This window comes from Artemia franciscana, chromosome 14 (genome assembly GCF_032884065.1).
Source record: "Artemia franciscana chromosome 14, ASM3288406v1, whole genome shotgun sequence".
Lineage (NCBI taxonomy): Eukaryota > Metazoa > Arthropoda > Branchiopoda > Anostraca > Artemiidae > Artemia > Artemia franciscana.
Window position 1 is genome coordinate 10,476,089 of NC_088876.1, and position 22,857 is coordinate 10,498,945.

General features: G+C 35.0%; 1 protein-coding gene across 1 annotated transcript in view; it reads right to left on the bottom strand.

Annotated features, from left to right (window-relative positions):
• The window catches only part of LOC136035299 (nudC domain-containing protein 1-like), a 94,392-nt gene that overhangs the window by 24,077 nt on the left and 47,458 nt on the right, over positions 1–22,857 (bottom strand). The window contains exon 9 of the mRNA XM_065716992.1: positions 7,132–7,351. Within this exon, the coding sequence (XP_065573064.1) occupies positions 7,132–7,351 (220 nt within the window). The remainder of the gene's footprint in view (positions 1–7,131; positions 7,352–22,857) is intronic.

A 22,857-nucleotide genomic window follows, 5' to 3' on the forward strand; every position in this document is an offset into this window, starting at 1 on the left:
AAAGAAAATCACTATTTTAGGATATTCATCGAAAACTTGAGAAAAATCTAGACATTACGTTTTCGCAGAGTGCAGTAAATGCATTCTTTTAGGTCATGTGGCTGATATTCATCAACCAAATTTTCTCAGTTCATAGTTCTTAGTGACTGTTTCGTGTACATAATCTCTACTAGAAAAATCACTCAGTTTTTCAGGTTGGCATTCAAATGTAATGAACAAAATTAATCAAAAGGACTCACTATGAAAAATTAAAAAAAAAGGAAAAATAGATCCCTATGGGTTCTAGGCCCGTTGTCTCCTGTAGGTTGGACATGTGTATATAAGTCATAATACATACAAGGGGACAAGTGGTAAGGAGATCCTAATCTAAGGGACAGGTCGGATATTTTTCTGGGGTTTCTATCCTAAAAAACAGGAGTCAGCTTCAGTCATTTCAATCCTTTCTTTTTAAATAAAGAAAACTCCATGATCTACCCTAATGATGTTTCAAATGAATCGTATTCTATGCGCAAACACAGATCTCCAAAATTAATTTCCAAAATTAAACTCTAATATCAGACAAAAAAATGACTGGTTTAACATACAATTTCTTATCAAACAGTTCATGGTAACAAACTGTAAATAAGGAACGATATGACTCAATGGTAACCGAAACTCTAAAAAACAGAGTCCTGATTACAAAGGATACATCAAAAGAATCGAATTTTGATACTTATCCAAAATATATAAAATTCATCAAGGTTACTGTTACCCATTAAAAGTTACGAGTCTGAAAGAATTTACCTGAAAAAGGTGGAATACCCCCCAAACATCAAATAATATTATCGAAAATCATCCGATTAATCAGTTCAGAGAACCCTACTGTAGAGATTTCAGGCTCCTGTATACAAAAATGTGGAATTTTGCCTTTTTTGCCGGAAACAAGATCACAGATGCGTATTTATTTATTTGTTTTTTCCACGAGTGATCGCATCATACCAGTGATCCTAGATGATCAAAAGAAGGTTCATATTGTCGGAAATCAAAACGTCTAGTGCCCCTTTGAGTGGCCAAAAATATTGTAGAGCAGCTAGCCCCCTCCCCACGTCCCTTTTTCTCAGTCACCCGATCAAAATCTTGAGATAGTCATTTCATTCAGCATGGTCGAAGGATCTAATAACTATGTCTCTGAGGACTACTTGACCCTCCACAGTCCCCAGGGGAAGGGCTGCAAGCTAGTAGCTTTGCCCATAGCTTACATATAGCATTGGCTATTGGGAAGCATACAGGTATTTTTTGTGGAGGGATTTTCCTGTCGAAGGGGGGGGCTTGCATTGCAGGATCTTTCCATTGAGAAATTTTTCGTGGGGAAGGGAATTTTGCATTGGATGGAGCTAGATTTCCCAGCGTTATTAAAAGACGATCAGAAATCAAATTAAAAACCCTAATTTTTTCAACTGAAAATAAGGTTAACATTAACACCTAAAAGAACAGGAATTATTACGTATATGAGGGAGGCTGTCCCCTCCTCAATACCTCGCTCTTTGCGCTAAAGTTTTTTATAAGTTTAAAAAAAGCTTATTGTTCTGATTAAACGGCCCTTGTGTCTCAGGAATCATTCTTGAATAATTGGAAGAAAAAGTCAAACTTTAGCATAAAGAGCAAAGTATCAAGGAGGGGGCGAACCCACTCATAGACGTAAAAATTTCTGTTCCTTAAGTTTTATTACTGCTACGTACTTTCAGTTGAATAGATTTTTTTTTTAATTTAATGTAATGTAGGATCACGATGATAACAATAACTGTCAAAATTTATTACGAAAATGAGTTTATGAGAATTTTGAAAAATAACCTGAAACCCCTTGGAAGTGACGTTCAATCAAGATTAAAGCTGCCCCATTCGAATCACTAACCCAATTAGAAATATTACTGCCTTCCATCTTGAGCAATAAGGGAAATCACTTTTTCGTATGTGAATCACTGTTGTGGGTCCTTACTTTTGTTTCATTTTCTTATGGATAAAGATCCTCCATAGCCATTGATGGTGCATAGTGTGTCGAATAGATGTTTAGTTGTTGGGTCTTTTTACAGAAACAGGCGGCAAAGCTGTCACTCAACCTTGCTGCAGCAGAAATCAAACCCCGGGCCACGTTTTCCCAGGCATTGCACCCATTCATTCTGCTACAACAGGGCTAAGGTAGTCTCTTATTGGGAAGTAAAAACATATTCAAACTAAGGGTAATAATTTGCATGCTATTAAGGTTTTAACATCATATTATTCACCTAAAGCTTTTTAAAGTTAGTGATCATGTGCATTTTTCTACTAAGATATTATTAAGAAATATGATTATTGTCACTTTAGTTTTGTGAGATAGTATTTTCACCCAATAGAAAAAAAAAATTGATAAGCAAAAATCATAAGAAATTCATGCACAAATGCAGCATTGAATAGCATTTTTGAATCAAAATCTAAAACGTCTTCGGTGAGCCTTTAGTGACAAGAAACAGCTTACTACAAGAAAATTCTTTATTCATAGTTATTTGTTTTTATGAATTTTAATGAATTAGATTCGTTGTTTGGATAAGATTTATTCATCATCAATTACACATACAATATCACATTTTACTACCCCCTAAAGGCACATTGGCCTGTAAAGAAGAGGAAAGACAAACGAGTCATTCGCTCAGAGAGAAAAAAAAAAATTTCACTCACAGAGAGAAGAGCAAAAGGGACAATATATATATATATATATATATATATATATATATATATATATATATATATATATATATATATATATATATATATATATATATATATATAAAATAAAATTTTGATCCTGAAATTAAGACCTAAAAAGTCTTCAGTGAGCCTTTAAGCTGAAAAAAACAGACCACTACAAAAAAGTTTTTTTTAGTGATGAATCCATATCGCTGTTGGAATTAATTTTGATATTGAAATTAAGATCTGAAATACCGCGAGCCTCCAGGCTTTAGATCTGAAGATCCAAAACAAGGCATTACAAGGAAATCATTTATTCAAGGCAGGGACGGATCCAGACCTCACAACGTCTGGGTCAATGTCATATGCACCTGGCCATCATTTTTTTTTACTTATCTAAAAATCATTTTTATTTATTGCATATTTATTTGTTTTATACTCAAGTTTGTCAACCGCTGCCTGGCCGTCCTGTTTCTAACAATTTTTAATTAGCTTTAATTTGATGAAGCTTCTTTCATTAGAAGTAACTGATACAGGCATAGTTGAATACATTTTCATGGCAAGCGTTGGCGGTTTCCAGGGCTGGAAATTTTGGGTTAGCGCTTTTTTCGGCCAGATCAAAAAGAGGCAAACCAGTCAGTGCCCTCTATGAACCAGCACCCCGGACAGACTACCACCCCCAGTAAATAGGTCCCTTATTCAGTTTTTTATGAATGTTGACATACTCCTTTCCCTATTTTAATGAATTTTGATATAAAAAGTAAGATATAAAATTTCTTAAAGAGTCTTTAAAGTGACGAAAGCCAGGTCACTACAAGAAAATTGCTTATTTTAAAGATTTTTTGTTTGTTTAACAAGCATTGATAGCCAAATATATTTGTTCACATATCAAACAAACCTTGGCCATCAGCTTAAAAAATAAATGATATAATGCTTTAATTGGTTTGAAGCTTCTGGTTATTAAAAGTTTCAGCCTACTAATTGCAGTAGTTGAGCAATAATAATAATTTTTTTCAAACATCACAGATAAAATTAATCTGTAGCACGGCAAGAGCTGCTCGCTAATTATCGACAAGCTCTTTACTTATCATCTCTATTCATAATTTATTAAAATGGCTTAAATCACAATTTAAAATATGATTCGCTTGTTTTCATGCTAAGGATATGAAGTGAAATAATTTTGCTTTAATTTCTCTGTTTTAAAAATGTATTTACTTCTTAAAAAAGTGAACAATAGAAAATGAGCAATAAAAAATTAAGTTTCAAATACATATATGAAAATGCTTCCTGAAATTTGAGACTTAGCTAAATATCGAACGTGTTCTGAAATGGAATTTGCTAATTTTTGGGGTATATAAAGGCAAAAATTAAATAAATTTTTACTTTTAAACACTAGTCTTGATGGAGAAATGCATAGTTCTCTGCGGATTTGCTCTTATTATTGCGTAATTTTCCGAAGCTATATTTATATTGTAGTACTTTGTTCCTAGGTAAGAAATAGAACATGTTCAGGAGTAAGACGTGGGTTTACCCATCAGTTACATTTACTTTTCCATTGAATTTCAGTTATGAGATAGTAATTTTCTGAGTAGAATTAAGTGTCAGCTTAAACGCTTTTTTCGTAAGCACGGGGATGAACTTTTATCAAGTTCTTCAAGTTGGCTAATCAAACTTGACGATCTAAGGTGACCCATTTTGATTACGGAGCATATTTCTGTTTTGTAAAAGGATAGATCTCCTCTTGAAGAAAGGACAGTGGGAACAATATGTCTAAACAAAAGAAACTATTAGGATACACTTGTGGAAGGGATACACGAGAAAATACTAGGAAAAATAAAACTAGGCTATTCTTTTTTTCAAATAAGGCTAAATTGGCTTACAACTTTCTGGTATCTCTCAAGGGCAAGACAAGAAAGATTGCAGATTGCCTAAAGAGCAAACAATCCACCATATTATATGATCCCTTTGCTGGAGCTACAATTCCGATGAGAAGACCAACACCATTGCTATTCCTTAATCAGAGTCTAGCTACATGCAAGATGACCATTGAAGCAAGGAGGTATCTGATTGAAGATTGTCCGGCTAGGAGAAGACACCGACTGGAATTTTCCCATTCTTTTTAATGTCAAGCTGGAGGATATTGTGGGGGAAAGATGGGTCCAACAGCTGGCAAGCTATACGATAAGAGCGAAGGAATATAATCTTTTTTGGGTTTCTCCAGCCTATGATTAGCTTTTTCTGGGGGGTGTTGCCTTTGAAGCTTGAGCCTTGGCCCCACACAGGTCCACCACACAATAAATCTGAATGTGAATATAGCTGCATGAACGTGGCTAAATAATCTAATCGATTATTGCTAAACCACTCTAGAATTTAGGCTTTCGAATATTGAAAATAATAAATATAAATTCGGAGCTAAAACTCCTTTTTATTTTTATCATTCACAGCTTTGAATTTATGTCTTCAGTTTAAGGATGTAAATTATGTTTGGCTAGAGATCGACCCGCTGCAAGTAAAATAAAGTAGAATGGCAGTTATTTGAAGATTTCCTTACGAATTTTGTTTAATTACCAAGGAGAGTGAAAGTAAAATATAAATTTTCCATGCAATTTGTTTATTTTACACAGCCATATGTACCTAAAACTTTTTATAAAAGTTGGGGACTCCATTTTTTATTGAAGAAGAGCTTAACATGCAGTAATGCCCGTTTGGTAGTATCAGATGCCAAATTATAATAACAAAACAACAACAAAAATATGGGTACAAAATCATCAAACATCAAGCTCAGACACATGAAACCCAAAAGATTTAGAACCCATGGCTTTCATTTGCAGGAGTTGTTGTCTTTCAGAATGAGCAGATTGCCAGTATTTGAATTTTGTCGACAAAATCATTGTCAAATTTAACTAGCTAATTTTACTTGTTTTTTTTTCATGGCTCAACCTAGCAACACAGACCAAAATGTGGTACTGCCCAAAAAACTTCATAATTTTGAAACAGCCAAAGAAAAATCTTTGCAGTTTTTAAGTATGCATGTTTTGTAAGATAGATGGACCCAGGCAGGCAAAAATTATTTTTATTTTAATTTTCTTGGTACATTAAGGCACTGTATTTTCATATTTAGTTCTGCAATTACGTATTAAGTTTTGCAATTACCTGTCTTTGCTATTACCTTTCTAATATTTGAATTCAGTCAATATAAAGACGTGCTCAACAACCGTTAGTATACCTCGTATATCGGAAAGCATCATTAGTGTTTTTAGTGTTTTTATAAATGAAGCTGAATATGCTCATTTGTTCCGTCTACAAGCCATTTTCTCATAGGGCTGCATATAGGTGGCATCTACAGAATTTCATAATTTAACACCCAGAGGCAGTTTTTGAAGTTTTTATAAATGAAGCTGAATATGCTCATTTGTTCCGTCTGCAAGCCATTTTCTCATAGGGCTGCATATAGGTGGCATCTACAGAATTTCATAATTTAACACCCAGAGGCAGTTTTTGAAGTTTTTATAAATGAAGCTGAATATGCTCATTTGTTCCGTCTGCAACCCATTTTCTCATAGGGCTGCATATAGGTGGCATCTACAGAATTTCATAATTTAACACCCAAAGAGGCAGTATGGTTAGCAATGTCGATACTGCATTACTTACGAGTTTAAGGGGCATTTTATATTGTTATCTGAGCCAAATTGGAAGGAGATCACTTTTAAGAATACTACTACTACTTCTACTACTGACAGCTAACTACAGAACCAAGCCACCTGAGGCCAACCCAACTACACACACTCCTCCTCCATCCCAATCTGTTCAAAACCTTCTTCTGTACAGCCTCCCAGAAAGTTCACATTCCCCTTAAATCTTTCCACTTTTTCCCCCTACTCCAAGTTTTTGCGCTACTTTTTCCGAATTCTACAAAGTAAAGAGAATATTAAAAGCTCAATCCATCTTACCAAAAACAAAAGGGAGTATCTAAAGAAAATATACCTATGAGCAGCGGCGTCGTTTCGAGGGAGGCGAGGGGGCCCTTTCCCCCTCAGTAAATTTGGAGAAAAAATTGTTATATAGCGCCTGTGGATAACACCAGTGGGTGTTATCTATTGGGCACCTTTGCAGAGCCACATTTATCTTTATTGGAGATAAGGAAGTCAAACAATGATTTGAAAACAAAAACAAAAAACATTGCACTGTCTCTAGCTCAAAGAATTCTTCTTAGCCTTAGCTCAATTGCCCTGATTACTATAATTATACAGTGATAAAACTTACTATAGTAGCAAAATGAGGACTGCGAGTTACATTCAGCCACAAAATACAATCTTCATATATTTTTTTTCTTATTTGGATCTTCGAAGAATACATTCATTTTTGTTCTCCAGTAAAAGTATAAACAAGTAAATACGCCCTTTAGGTTTTTGTAGACAACAATAATCTTACCTTCAGGACAAACAGTAAACTTTCTCTGTTCCTTCGAAGCCTGTACATAGCCTAAGGCTGGGAACGTTGCAACATGTTCTATTTTCCAGGTATTAGTCGTCTGGTCCACATCTTCAGGTTGCCATACAATCCCATCTACGTCGTAACGGAGACAAACAGCTGGTGGCATATCCGGTAGAGTCTGGTTCCAAAAAAGGATCTGATAGCTTCCCACGCTTGCCTGCAATTTGAAAGAAAGGAGTAGGAATCGGACATTTTATTGTATTTTTTCTTTTACTTGTAACAGCTCAAAAAAATATCTAAGAATACACTATATTTGGTACTTTTTGATTTTAGATATTCACTAAAAACAGTAGAAATAGAAACATGCTTCTTCTATATGGGCTCACATAGTCAAAGCATGGTTTTGTTTATTTAAATCCCTATAAGCCCTGCAGGGTCAATTAATGTAGTTTGAGGGACTCCTATCCACCCTTTTTAGACCGACCTTGATTCAAGACTCAATGTGTATGACGTGTTTAACAGTTTTTGTCATACCTTTCTAAGCCTCGCGTTCCAAATGCTCAAACTTAGCCCTTCTCTGTAAACTAATGTAGTCTGATCGACGTAAAGATGTCTCCTCTTCGATCTGTCCTGATTCAAAACCCAATATGTTTTCCACACAACCTGCTAGGCTCCACAAGTTAACTAATTATCTAAATATTAGCCCTGTGATATCAATCAATGCAGTCTGGGGATCTCCAAACAGGGGCATCGTTTGGGAGGGGGCAGTTGCTCCCCCCAATAATTTGGAGACAAAATATTATACAGCACATGCTCTTTGACTATCCGGATACGAACCCCTCTTGCTCCCCCAAATAAAAATACTGGAGGTTCACCCCTGTCTCCAAATGTCTCTTTCGACTCGTCTTGATTCAAAAAGCATTTTGTGTTTAACATAACCATCCAAATTTCATGCTGTGATTGTTCAAAGTTTGCTCAAAAACTTGGCCCTGCTCTGTCAATCGACGCAGTCTGGGGACAGGACAATGTGATTATTATTAGTGCATAGAAAAATAAATAAATACATAAAAAAAATCAGCTAGTTCACAAAATCAAATTTACTCAAGAACCTGCTAGATCGCAAAAATTAAGTGAGCGAGTTTTCAAGGCCTCTCAAAAGTCTGAGTCTGATCCCTCTCAAAGATGGGACCTATGAGTGTCAATATATCTGGTGAATCAGCAACAAAAACACGGAGTATCTATTTTTAGATATGGCCCAGCTGTTTTGCTTTGATTGAAGGGCTGACTTGGTTTCAAAAGAAAATTTGAAAACTTGCCACACTAATTGCAATTCAAAATTATTTGAAAATAAAAACTAAAGAAGAAAGATGTGCTCGGAGACCGAAATATACTTTTTCATGAATAATTTGAACAGTTTGGTAGTTATTGATTACTAACAACTCACAAGCATATAATCTTATCAAGCAAATTGAGTACTACGTGGATATGAAAAAAAAATCATATTTGTTAGAAAGTTGTTTGTTTGGAAAAGCAGTAGGTAAAAAAACAAGGTAACAGAATTTCCCTTGTAGAAAGTAGGTAACACAATTATCGAATAAGCTGCATCATTTGTTAAAGCACAAGACTACAAATGATTTGTCTAAGATTGGGCATGCCACTCAAAGCCAAAATCGATTCACTCAATAACTTCAAGTTTTAGCTTCAAAGCAGTTGATTTAATCTTAAATTTTTTATGTTCGAATATAATTTTAAAAAGGCAAGGATTACTATCATAAAATAATAAGTGATGAGTTGATCGGTTAATATTAAACAATTAGCTAAGAAACCAAAGCAAGTAACTTCGCTGTGAAATTTACTCTAATATATGTGTTCAAAAATAAGCACATAAAAAGAAGGACAAAACAGATCCTCTCCTTTTGGTCTTTTTTTATGGGCTTAGAACTTCTAATGATCCTTGGCCTGGGCTAAGGGGACCGTGAATTTTGGTGTGATACCGCAAATGGCGCTCTAGCCTATAGCTGGGGGCGGTGCCCTATTATTACTTATGGTAATTTTTGTTTGTTTTAAGTTTGAACTGATCATTCATTTTCATTTCTATTCTCTTTAGGATTCATTTATTTATATATAGCAGTATCTGATATATTCATGTATGATGTAATTATTTTCATTTCACTTTTGGTTTAATTCATTCATTGATAGTAATTTCTGTTCGTTTTAAGTTTGTATTATTATAAGATTCTATTTTTGCCCGTTTAAGGTTTTTAATATGGCTCCTTACTTTTCTTTGAGGAACTTTTCTTTGACTTTTTTTTACTTAATATTCAAACACAAGCAATAAAAGAAAAATCTAAGCCCTCCACTACTAAATCATTGGTACAACATTATTTCAATTAGGAATACATGTTCCATTTCTTTTTTGTTCGTTGTTTCTTAACAAATAAATAAATTTCGCTTTGCAAAAGCTCTAATGTAAAAAATTCATAAAAAAAAAACTAAAAATTAGCTCTAGTTTTGGAATATACCATATTACATCACACTAGCGCAAAATATATGATAAAATGATAAGATAGGAAACTGGCCTTCGTACTATCTCACAAATGCTGTCGCGCACGTAAAACGATGCTTTCTCACGAATGGTCTCACAATTGTTACAATGGTTCACTCCGCACGTAAAATCAGGTAACTTTCTCAATGAACCTTATCTTTTGGATGACGTGAGCGTGGATCTCATGGAACAAATTAAACCAAAGGATATATATATATATATATATATATATATATATATATATATATATATATATATATATATATATATATATATATATATATATATATATATATATATATATATATATATATATATATATATATATGTATATATGCATATGCATATATATATATATATATATATATATATATATATATATATATATATATATATATATATATATATATATATATATATATATATATATACTAGCTGTTGGAGTATAACTTCGCACCACCCCAACACCTAGTTGGTGGGAGCACTTCGCGCCCCCCAAGCCCCCCCCCCGCGCGCGTAAGTCGTTAGGCCCCATATTAGTTGTGTCTCTGTGCCAGAACTGTGAATATAAATAGATATATATATATATATATATATATATATATATATATATATATATATATATATATATATATATATATATATATATATATATATATATATATATATATATATATATATATATATATATATATATATATATATATATATATATATATATATATATATATATATATATATATATATATATATATATATATATATATATATATATATATATATATATGTTTTCAACTACGTGAAACTTGCGAATATACAACATTCTTCGCTGTCCCATTGTCTGTGCATATAAATAGATTGTCAGGTTTACCGACTCTTGAACATGCAACATATAATTGTCCATGGGAAAAACAATCCGTATTCAGATCTATACCGCATTTTTCTAACGATTGCCCGTGAGCTTTGTTGATGGCGATTGCTAATCGAACATTCCCTGTGTCCCCATCGTCATTTATATATCCCCCTGTGCCCCCGGCGTCCCCGTTGTAGTTGTGTCCCTGTGTCCTAGTCGTAATTTATATTCCCTGTGTTCCGGTCGTCATTTGTATCCCTGTATCCCAGTCTGTAATCACTCTTTGAGTATCCCAGTCGCCATTTAAATTCCCTCTGTCCCGGTCGTCATTTGTGTCCCGGTGTCCTGGTCTGTAATTTCTCTTTGAGTGTCCCGGTCGTCATTTATATTCCCTGTGTCCCGGTCGTCATTTGTGTCCCGGTGTCCCGGTCTGTAGTGTCATCTTATAATGACGTCATATACAAAGCCTTATATACTTATAATGACGTATTCAGATCTATACCTCATGATTCTAATGATTGCCCTTGACTTTGTTGATGGTGATTGCTAATCGACCATTCCCAGTGTCGCCATCGTCATTTATATATCCCCCTGTGCCCCCCGGCGTCCCCTTTGTAGTTTTGTCCCTATGTCCCGGTCGTCATTTATATTCCCTGTGTCCCGGTCGTCATTTGTGTCCCGGTGTCCCAGTCTGTGATTTCTCTTTGAGTGTCCCGGGCGTCATTATTTTTGTAGTTTTTACCTTTTTTTAGTTTTTTTAGTTTTTTTCACTTTTGTCCTGGTCGTCATTTATACTCCCTGTGTCCCGGTCGTCATTTGTGTCCCGGTGCTTTGTTGATGGTGATTGCTAATCGAACATTCCTTTTGTCCCGGTCGCTTTCTCTTTGAGTGTCGTCATTTATATTCCCTATGTGGCGGTGTCCCGGTCGTCATTTGTGTCCCGATGTCCCGGTCTGTAATTTCATCAGTTGAAAACATGACGTCAGTCGACACACAAACATGACGTCACCCGACAGACAGACCCACACACACACAGACAACTTACTTATATATATATATATATATATATATATATATATATATATACTAGCTGTTGGGGTGGCGCTTCGCGCCACCCCAACAGCTAGTTGGTGGGGCGCTTCACGCCCCCCAAGCCCCCCCGCGCGCGTAAGTCGTTACGCGCCATATTAGTTACGCGCCATTGTAGTTGTGTCCCTGTGTCCCACCTGTGAATATAGATAGATTTGTATATGTGTTTCAAACTACGTAAAAATTGCGAATATACAACATTCTTGGCTTTCCCATTGTCTGTGCATATACAAAGCCGTATGTACCACGGAATTTAAAAATTCAGATGGATAATTCATAAAATGGATAATTGTAAAGGACTGCCTGGTCTCGAATCTTGGTCAAAACAATATTGTTGATTTCGTGGACGTCTATATTTTTGGGTGCGAGAATCGCTCTTTCACTTAGCCATTTATTATTTTTACAATTTTTTAGAATATTCGGAAATACTTTTTCAATCAATTCATTTTTGGACGTCACTAAATTACAGTTTTTGATCGAATTGATGCCAGAATCAGTTTTATCACAAACGTTTTACCAGTACCTCCTGGCGCATCCAAAAAGAAAATTTCTCCAACGTTGTTATCGACACAATGCATTATCGTATCATAAATGCATTCAATTCAGAATTTCTATCACTGATGAAGCACAATTGAATTATGATTCTCGCCTGAGAATGGCACGCTTTCTGTTCTTTCTTTCTCTATCAGCCTCAAGCCTGTTTCCTTGCTATTCTTTTGATTCCTCGGGACGCTTTCTTTTCTGACTTTCTCTATCAGCAGCAAGTTTTTTAGCATAGACTCTTTGAGCATCTTCCTCGGCTGTTGCCATTGTAAATTCATCAGTCATTTTAAAGTTAAACATTAATAGATTTCTACGTGAACGCATGTCTTAAATATCTTTAATGACGTCACCGTCATAACAAAAATGACGACAACTAACTTCATGACGTCAGTCAACACACAAACATGACGTCACCTGACAGACACATCCACAGACAACTTATTTATATATATATAGATATATGTTTTTAACTACGTAAAACTTGCGAATATACAACATTCTTCGCTGTCCCATTGTCTGTGCATATAAATAGATTGTCAGGTTTACTGACTCTTGAACATGCAACATATAATTGTCCATGGGGAAAACAATCCGTATTCAGATCTATACCTCATTATTCTAATGATTGTCCTTGAGCTTTATTGATGGTGATTGCTAATCGAACATTCCCTGTGTCCCGGTCGTCATTTATATTCCCTGTGTCCCGGTCGTTATTTGTGTCCCGGTGTCCCAGTCTGTAATTTTTCTTTGAGTGTCCCGGTCGTCATTCGTGTCCCGGTGTCCCTGTCTGTAATTTAGTCAGTCGACAAACATGACGCCAGTCGACAAAAAACTTCATGACGGAATAATGCTCAATCCTCATAATGACGTCAGTCGACAAACATGACATCACTCAACACACAAACATGACGTCAGTCAAGAGACATACTACTTATTTTTATATATATATATATATATATATATATATATATATATATATATATATATATATATATATATATATATATATATATATATATATATATATATATATATATATATATATATATATATATATATATATATATATATATATATATATATATATATATATATAGTTTCTTTTTAGTTTTTAGTTTTTTTTAGTTTTGCAGCTTTTTTAGTTTTTTATCTTTTTTTTCTTTTTAGTTTTTTACCTTTTTATGGCAATTGGTGACAGTTGGAAAAATCTTCACGTGCCAAGCATGCTAAAGCTCAACAATTTATAATAAACCTCAAAATTTTAAGTGTATGTTTTAAGGTTTTCGAATTACTTTAATCTATTGTCAAAATATTTTGAAACAGTTATGCAATTCCCAGTTTTTACATTTTTAATTTCAGTTTTCTTTTTCTTCTTTATTTTTCAGACGTAAATACATATCGCCGAACCTTTATTTTTTTTAACTAAAATCTGGTAGGCATTGATGACCTTATCCAAGTCAAAATCCCAAACCCAATCATCATCGCTATCATTTTCAGTTTTGAAACGTTTTGACTCTCGCTGTCCAGGATGATCTTCATCTAATTGCGCGGTTTTGCGTTCTTTAGCCGCAAACCTTTTGGCATTAACTCTTTGAGCAGCTTCCTCGGCTGTTTCTTCTGTTGTAGGATTTGGTAACATTTTATCTTTTTCAATGTTTTTCAATTTGTCAATTTTCATTCTATAACATTGACAGTTGGAAAAATCTTCACGTGCCAAGCTTGCTAAAGCTCAACAATTTATAATAAACCTCAAAATTTTAAGTATCTGTTTTAAGGTTTTCGAATTATTTTAATCTATTGTCAAAATATTTCGAAATATTTATGCAATTCCCAGTTTTTACATTTTAGATTGTTTTCTTTTTCTTCTTTATTTTTCAGACGTCATATGGAAACCCTCAACACAAAAATACATACAACTTATTTTTATATATATAGAAGATATAATCTGGCGTAACAGACAAAGTGTAACGGACATAACACACAAACAACTTATTTTTATATATATAGATATATATATATATATATAACACGCATATATATATAACACATAACACAAAAACAATTTATTTTTATATATATAGATCTATATATGATATATATATATAAATATATAGATATTTCCTTGAGTGTCCCGGTCGTCATTTATATTCCCTTTGTCCCGGTCGTCATTTGTGTCCCGGTCTGTAATTTCTCTTTGAGTGTCCCGGTCGTCATTTATATTCCCTGTGTCCCGGTCGTCATTTGTGTCCCGGTGTCTCGGTTTGTAGTGTCATCTTATAATGACGTCATATACAAAGCCTTATATACTTATAATGACGTCAAATGCATACCCACAAACAAACAAATATGCATATATACAACTTATTTTTATATATACAGAAACAGTTTCTTTTTTAGTTTTTTTTTCTTTTTTAGTTTTTTTCTTTTCTTAGTTTTTTTTTCTAGTTTCTTCTTTTTATTTTAGTTTTTTTCTTTTTAGTTTTTTTTTAGTCTTTTACCTTTTTTCTTTTTAGTTTCTTTTTAGTCTTTCACCTTTTTTCTTTTTCCAGTTTTCTTTTTCTTCTTTATTTTTCAGCGTCACTATGAAATACATATCGCCGAACCTTTGTTTTTTTAACTAAAATCTGGTAGGCATTGATGACCTTATCCAAGTCAAAATCCCAAACCCAATCATCATCGCTATCATTTTCAGTTTTGATATGTTTTGACTCTCGCTGTCCAGGTGGATTTTCATCTAACTGCGCGGTTTTGCGTTCTTTAGCCGCAAGCCTGTTTTCATGCTGTTCTTGTGATTCCTCGGCACGCTTTCTTTTCTTACTTTCTCTATCAGCCACAAGCCTGTTTTCATGCTGTTCTTGTGATTCCTCGGCACGCTTTCTTTTCTTACTTTCTCTATCAGCCGCAAGTCTTTTGGCACAGACTCTTTGAACAGCTTCCTCGGCTGTTGCCATTGTAGGTTCTTCAGTCATTTTACAATTAAAAAATTTTTTTTCAACGATCTTCTTACAATTAAAGATTTGTCTTTGAACGATTTTCTTAAATACTTATAATGACGTCATATACTAAGCATCGTCATAACAATCATGACGACATACAGCTCAATCCTTATAATGACGTCAGTCGACAGACAGACATCATTCGGGATGAGATTGGGTACTTATGAAAATTACAACATCAAACTCAGCATAAGAGAACCAAACTACAGATGTTTCAAACCTCTATTTATAAAACCACAATTTTTGTTCTTTTTTTTTAGAAGATTGATCATAGTCACTTGTTTCTTGTTTTTTTTTTCGTCGGTTCTCGAGGGTGATGTTTATTACCAATGGTCCCAAGATATCAGGGGGGAGGAGAAATTGTACGAAAGGATGCAACAACAGTTTTGGCCCGCACTGGAGAAAAACGCAAACAAGCGGAAGTATCAGATGGCCATTCGATCTAGAATAGTTGAAAACCTATGGATTCAGTCTCCTAGTTTCAGAGGTCACAATCCCGCGCTTTGGAACCTTGTTCTTGAAGCTACACGCACACTATCTAAAATAAACTGTTACTTAAAATATATATCTTAAAGCTTCATTTGATTGAATTTATTAATTTGAATTCAATCATGGAATGTTGTATAAAAAAAAGGTAAACGATACTGCACTAGGATCTATAGGTCAGCGCTGCTGATCTCCGATCCACGATCCTCAATCCAGGAAGTACAATGGGAAATTGGATGCCAGCAGTCCTGTGCTTTTATGCACCCTTCCTTTTCACCTTTCCCAGATTTCTCCAAGCACCTTTTTAGAGCTGGGTCAACTCTGACTGACCCTACAGACTCATGCCAATGACCCCCGTTCCAAACCAAATAATCAGCGACACCAGGACTCAGAACCCTCCCTTACGGACACATGATTGCAAGCTCAGTGCGCTATAAATATAGAAATAAATATAGAAAAATGCTCTCTCTTCATCCTGAATAATAATAATTCATCCGTAATAAGGGTATTGCATGGTGACCGCTCCCTCTTGTTACAGGAATATTTTAAGTGTAACGTCAAAGATTGCATTCATATGCTTACCTTCAAAGAGGGGGAGGGGAGAATATTCCCTATAACAAATATTTAAGCAACTCCCCTCCAAAACTGTAAACACGATATCACGAATACTCCTTTTCAACATTCCCATCCTCCCTTCGGTGCACATTTTCAGGGATGATGAAAGCATTGTTGTGTGAACATTAAATTTAAAAAAAAAATGAAGATTCTCTGATTGTGGGTATTTAAGTTTTTCCCAGGATAATACATCTACAATATCAATTACCCTTGCTTTGTGTAGCATGAGATATATTGAATTGTCTCGGATAAAGCCAACTTCTCCAGATTTCAAATAGCAGACAAGCTCAATCGTTACGCTTCAATAACCCAACAAGAAAAATACTTTCTAAACAAATAAAAAAAAACTTATCATTTCATGCTTGACCGGAAACCCAAAGAGAATCAAAATCCCTTTCGATTTGGAAAGCTAGGCTGTCAGGACAAGTCAGGGGAACCAACTTGCATTGACAATCATACTTCATGAAAATGTCACAGAGAACACCTGGAAGAACGAAATGTTGAAAGAGTGCATTAATATACTAGGGTTCAGTGTCCAAAAGACAGAAAAAATAAATCACAAAAAAATACAAAACCAGATTCTCTAATTTGGTATGGATATCATAGACAGCGCAATAGCGCTGCCTATGTAAAAAAGGATGTTGGCACAATGTATTATTTTTTTTTTTATTATTTGTTGTTTGTTTTAGACTGGGGCAAATCGTATCGAATGGGTTGTCGCAGAAACTTCGAAAAGGGCTCATTTGATTGGAAACTGAAAGGGTTAGTGCCCTTTTTAATAGTCGAAAGAGATTGGAAGTCAAGTCCCCCCCCCCCCCTCACGCCCATCATTTCCCCAAACACATCCAATCAAAATTTTGAGACAGTTATTTTGTTCAGCCCGGAAATTATGTCTTTGAGGATGATATCCCCCCTCCCCACAGCTGCCAGGGCAAGTGTTATAAGCTTTGCCCACAGGGTGGTATGTAAGGTTTTTATAGAAAGGGTAGTCACATAAACATCAGAGAGTGCTCAATAGATTGGTAATCAGAAGTTATGGTACACTTTTTAAGCTTCAACATGATTGAACGGCAGCTACACTTCCCCCCCCCCCCACAAGCGCGTCGTGTTTTCCCGAAATGCAACCAATAGAAATTTTGAGATAACCATTTTATTCAAAATAGACAAAAGATCATATACCAACTTTTGGGATTGAAACAATTCCAAGGCGCCGGGGGGCAAGGGTTGTAAGTTATGCCGTGGGGACATTTAAGGTTTTTATGAAAAGGATGGTTGTAAAACTTTAGAGGAAGCTCATTTAGTTGAAAATCGGATATTCTACTTCTCTTTTAAGAGTCAAAAGTAATGGAGGGCAACTAGCCCCCCCCCCCCCCCCGACTACCTTTTTTAACCAAACACGTCTGATTGAAATTGTGAGATACCTTTCCACTTTGTTCAAAATAGTTTAAAGAACATATAACAACACCTTAAGGGCCGAAAATACCCCCCAGTCTGTTGCAAGGTTTGTCAGTTATGCCCTGTGGCCCATGGAACTTGCGGGACAGTATCATCCTCAAAGGCATTATCATCTGACTTTTCTATACTGGTCACTGGCTGTCTCAGCCATCAGGGATTTAGGGGATTTAGGTGTCTCCTAATCGTTTTGGTCACAAAATAGGGAGCTAAAACGGTAATTTACGTTCGAGCAAGCCCTCTCTCAATCCTATATGGCCATTGATTCGATACGATCACACAGACGAAAAAAAACCATCCGTAGTCTTTCTTCTTGCAAAAATTACGGAATTTCACATTTTTTCAGATGGAAGTTAGAAACCCTTACAGTAAGGTTCTCTGGTATGCCGAATCTGATGGTGCAATTTTATTAAGATTCTTTGACTTTTTAGAGGCATTTCTGCCTCTCAAAAGTGATACAAGCCAAAGCAAATTCAACTTTCCAAGCCAAAGTCAAAATCCAATTCACTTGATGTACCTGTTGTTATAAAAATTCCGTGCCTAAGAGTTTCTGTTGTTATTTGGCCGAATTGCTCCTTACTTACATTTTGTTGCCACGAAATAAATGATTAACTGATCAGGCTTGGAATCCACTCTCAGAAAGGCATTGATGACGGATATGGACATTAATTTTATGACAAATCTATATAGGTATTTCTGAGACCTATATTACAAGACTTCCACGACTTGAGTGGATCAATTTTTCCTAGAACTAAAGACTCCCTACCGAAAATCTGGAAAGCCGTGACAGATGCAGCTGCTGACGAAGCTCGCCTTTCATTAACTACTAAAACTTCGTCATGTAATCCCCACAAACTGGCTTGATTCTGTAGTGGCTGAATCACAGGGTCTGCCATGGCACTTCTGTCTGTTGACACAGACTCCAGTAAAGCCAAATCCATGTCTCTTGCTATTTTACTCTCAAGTTCAAGAAGATCGTCAGGGGTAATATATAATTCCTTGAAAAGCAAATTGAAATATGTGGCAATCGTGACGAGTGAAATCTCAACAAGGCATTTAAACCTGGAAGGTATTTTAATCTAGCCAAGCTTTTCGGAGGTTCTCAGCAACATTTGAGAGTCCTTACTACACGCAGTTTGTGAACAGGCAATGCCAACTTCTGGATACAACTGTGCATGCTCTGTATCAGCATAGATGAGTCAATGGATTGAATATAATATTCTTCTTCTCGACCATTTACAAAACAATTTTGTCTGTTGGCTCTTTTCTGCTGGATGTTCACCGGTAGATACTAAAAAAAAACTGAAATAATATCGTTTTCGGTATCGATATTTGCGTTTCGATATTTAATATCTATATTTGGTGCGATTATTTGGACTGGTATTACGATTAATACTGCTACTACTATTACTACTGCTACTACTATTACTACTAGTAGTAGCACTACTACTACTAAAGCTAAGGGTTTTAGGGTGAAAATTCATGAAATGTTGAGAGGATGGTGAACTATATCAAAACATGTTATTTGCATGCAGGTTATCAAAAAGACGTATCAGCAATGTCCCAGGAATCGCTTAGGGTATTAAGTTGAGACTTCCAGCGTATGTTGACAAGGATGTTGACAAAAACAAGAGGTTTTATGTGCAAACTGGTACTTATGCTACTATTACTACCACAAATATTGCTGCTACTTAAGCTAGGGTTATTAAGGTGAAGCATTCAGGGAATATTTAAGGGGTTATTGAACAAAATCAAGACACACTAAGTGCATGTATATTGTCAAAAAGGTGCATTAGCAATAAGTCAGGAGTGGCTTAGGGCATTAATATATATCTTTCAGGGTATGTTTAGGGAGATGGTGAACTAACCAAAAGGCACTATGTGCATGTTACGACTATTACTGTTGATAAAACCTTACACGTACATATATTAAATATATTGATTTTAATAAAATAAAATTAATTTAATAAAATTGATTTAAGAAAATATATAAAATATATTGATTTTTTAAAGCTGAATAATGCTTAAATTGTTTAACCTGACCAACTAATGAGCAATGTATACTATTAGTATTTAATAGAGTATATTCATTAGTAAACACGTAAGAAAAATGGGTTTGTTCAGGTTACATAAAAATATACCTGTTTATTCTTAGCTATTAATCACAGAGAAATGGCGAAACTCATAGTCACAATTGGTGTATAGTCACATGGTCACATTGTCACATTGGGTGTATGTCACATTGGTGTACACCAATAGTCACATTGGTGTATAGTCATAGTCACAAAAGCAAACATTTTCATTCTATCTAACTCCTGAAAGCCCATTGAAAACTATAAGGAATTTGACGATAAAAGCAAAAAAAAATTATTTACTCAAATGATGCTATACAACTTCTTTTAGTAGTAGCGCAATTACGCTGTCTATGACTATGCTCAGGTGTATACCCTAAGCACGGTTTTTCTTATAAAAGTTCACAAACTTTTTAACTAATGTCTGAATCACCCGCTTGTGCTATGCTGCAAGGAATATTAACATTTTCATCGTTACTTGAAACTCTTAAGATGCAGTCGTGCATAGTCAAGGATCAAATGAATGATCACGCTTTCAATCTTTTGGCAATCAGCGCATATCAGCTAAAACCCAATAATGTCGCTCCTCAAATTGAAAGAAAAACGAAAAAGGAAATCAAAATACCAGAAAAGTTTCCAGAAAATAAAAACAGTTTATTAGAATAACATAATTTTTTTTTTTACTTGCAATTTTGTTTTACTATTTTAGAAAATTGGTACAATTATAGGTCTGCAGAGACAAACATATTCCTCGTGTTAAAAAAAGGTCTGATTGTAATATTGACACTTCTCGCAGGCGTGAACTGAAATCAAACCAAAAAAATCGAAGATGACTTTTAGAACTCCTAAATTTTATCCTTTTTTCAAATAATTTAAAGAAACATTCATATTTAAATACTTTTATTTGTTTTATTTGTTTCAACTGCATATTACTGCTTCGATCGTTTGATAGTAGCTTAATTATTAATTAGCACTGTATTATTATTACCGTTAACAATTTAGATCCCTTTATGGTAGGGGCTAGGTGGGAAATTTGGGAGAGGTATGAGATAGGTAATAGGTAGTAGTGATTTAGGGTAGTGGAGTTACCACATCCTGAAGTAGAGCTACTATATATTAATTCTTAAGTTCAATTCTCTTGTTGAATTGATCTTTTATTTTTCTTTCTTTATTGAATTGAATTTATCTTACTTTGATTTTAACTATTTATTTCAAGCACATTACGGATTTTAATAGCAACTCACTGCAGCACCAAGCCACCTGAGACAAACACAACTGGGCACGCTCCACCTCCTCTCCTAATTTATTCAAAACTTCATTCTTTATTCCCTTCTAAGGTGCTCCAATTTCCTATAAAGCCGTGCCAATGACGTCTTTTCACCAAGAGTATATTAACATACTCTATAATATTAGATACTCTTTCACACCCTCAGTCCTTCTTCCTTGCCCGCCCAATGTTGTTCTCTCGCATTTTCTTCCATTGTTTAGAAAAATATCTTACGCTGGCTATATCTAGCCCTTCTATTTTAAGCACTATATACTGTTTTTGGCCTTAAGCAATTTTAGTTAGATATAAAGGGCTATTTTTAACACTAATTAAATTTTAAAAAAATCAAGTTTTTTTAACTGAAAGTAAGGAGCGACATTGAACCTTAAAACGAACAGAAATTACTCCATGTGTGAAAGGGGCTGTTCATTCCTCAACGTCCCGCTCTTTACGCTAAAGTTTGACTCTTTCTCTCAATTCTACTTTACAAAACAGTAAATAACTTTAGCGTAAAGAGCGGGACGTTGAGGAAGGAACAGCCCCTTTCATACACGGAGTAATTTCTGTTCGTTTTAAGTTTCAATGTCGCTCCTAACTTTCAGTTAAAAAACTCGTTTTTTATTCAATTTCTGAACGTTTTTGAATTAATGCATGTTTGATTTTGGCTGTCCGCAAATGAATAATTAAAACGAAATTTGCGTATTTATTAATTTTTTTTTTTTGTTGCTAAGTGGCTTTCTCTTAGTTTTCATCAGACGATTTTGAGAAAAAGCGTGGGAGAGGAGGCCTAGTTGTCCTCCAATTTTTCGGTTACTTAAAACGGCAACTAGAATTTTTTAATTTTTAACGAACTTTTTTATTAGTAAAAAATATACGTAACTTACAAATTAACTTACGTAACGAACTTCTATATTCGTATATTTTTATTATGCATATGAGGGGGGTTCGCCCCTCGTTAATACCTCACTCTTTACACTAAAGCTTTAATTATATCCCAATTCTTTAAGATTGACCCCTGATTCACAAAGGCTGTAGAATAAATATTTGAAACTACTAAAAATACTTTAGTGTACAGAGCGAGGTATTAAGGAACAGACGAACCCCCATATGCGTAATAATCTCTGTTTGTTTTAAGTCCTGCACCCCCTTCATGGAATTTTTCTTCTCCCATGACAAATTCCTCCAAATGAAGATCCTCCCACGTAGCTCCCTCCCCTCAACCCCCCCCTTAACCAAAAAATCCCCCTGAAAAGTTCTGTACACTTCCAAATAACCATTACTGTATGTAAACGTTGGTCAAAGTTTGTAACTTACAACCCCTCCCCCGAGGACTGTGGGGGAGTAAGTCAGCCCCAAAAACATAGTTAATATGTTTTTCGACTATGCTGAACAAAATGGCTATCTCAAAATTTTTATCTGTTGACTTTGGGAAAAAATCAGCATGGGAGGGGTCCAGGGTACCCTCCAATTTTTTTGGTCACTTAAAAAGGGCACTACAACTTTTAATTTCCGGTAGAATGAGCCCTCTCGCGACATTCTAGGACCATTTGGTCGATACAATCACCCCTGGGAAAAAAACAAACAAACAAACAAATAAACACGCACCCGTGATCGGTCTTCTGGCAAAACATACTAAGTTCCACATTTTTGTAGATAAGAGCTTGAAACTTCTTCAATAGGGTTTTCTGATACGCTGAACGCGATGGTGTGATTTTCGCTAAGATTGTATGACTTTTAGGGGGCGATTCTCCCTATTTTCCAAAACAAGGCAAATTTTCCCAAGCTCGTAACTTTTGATAAGTAAG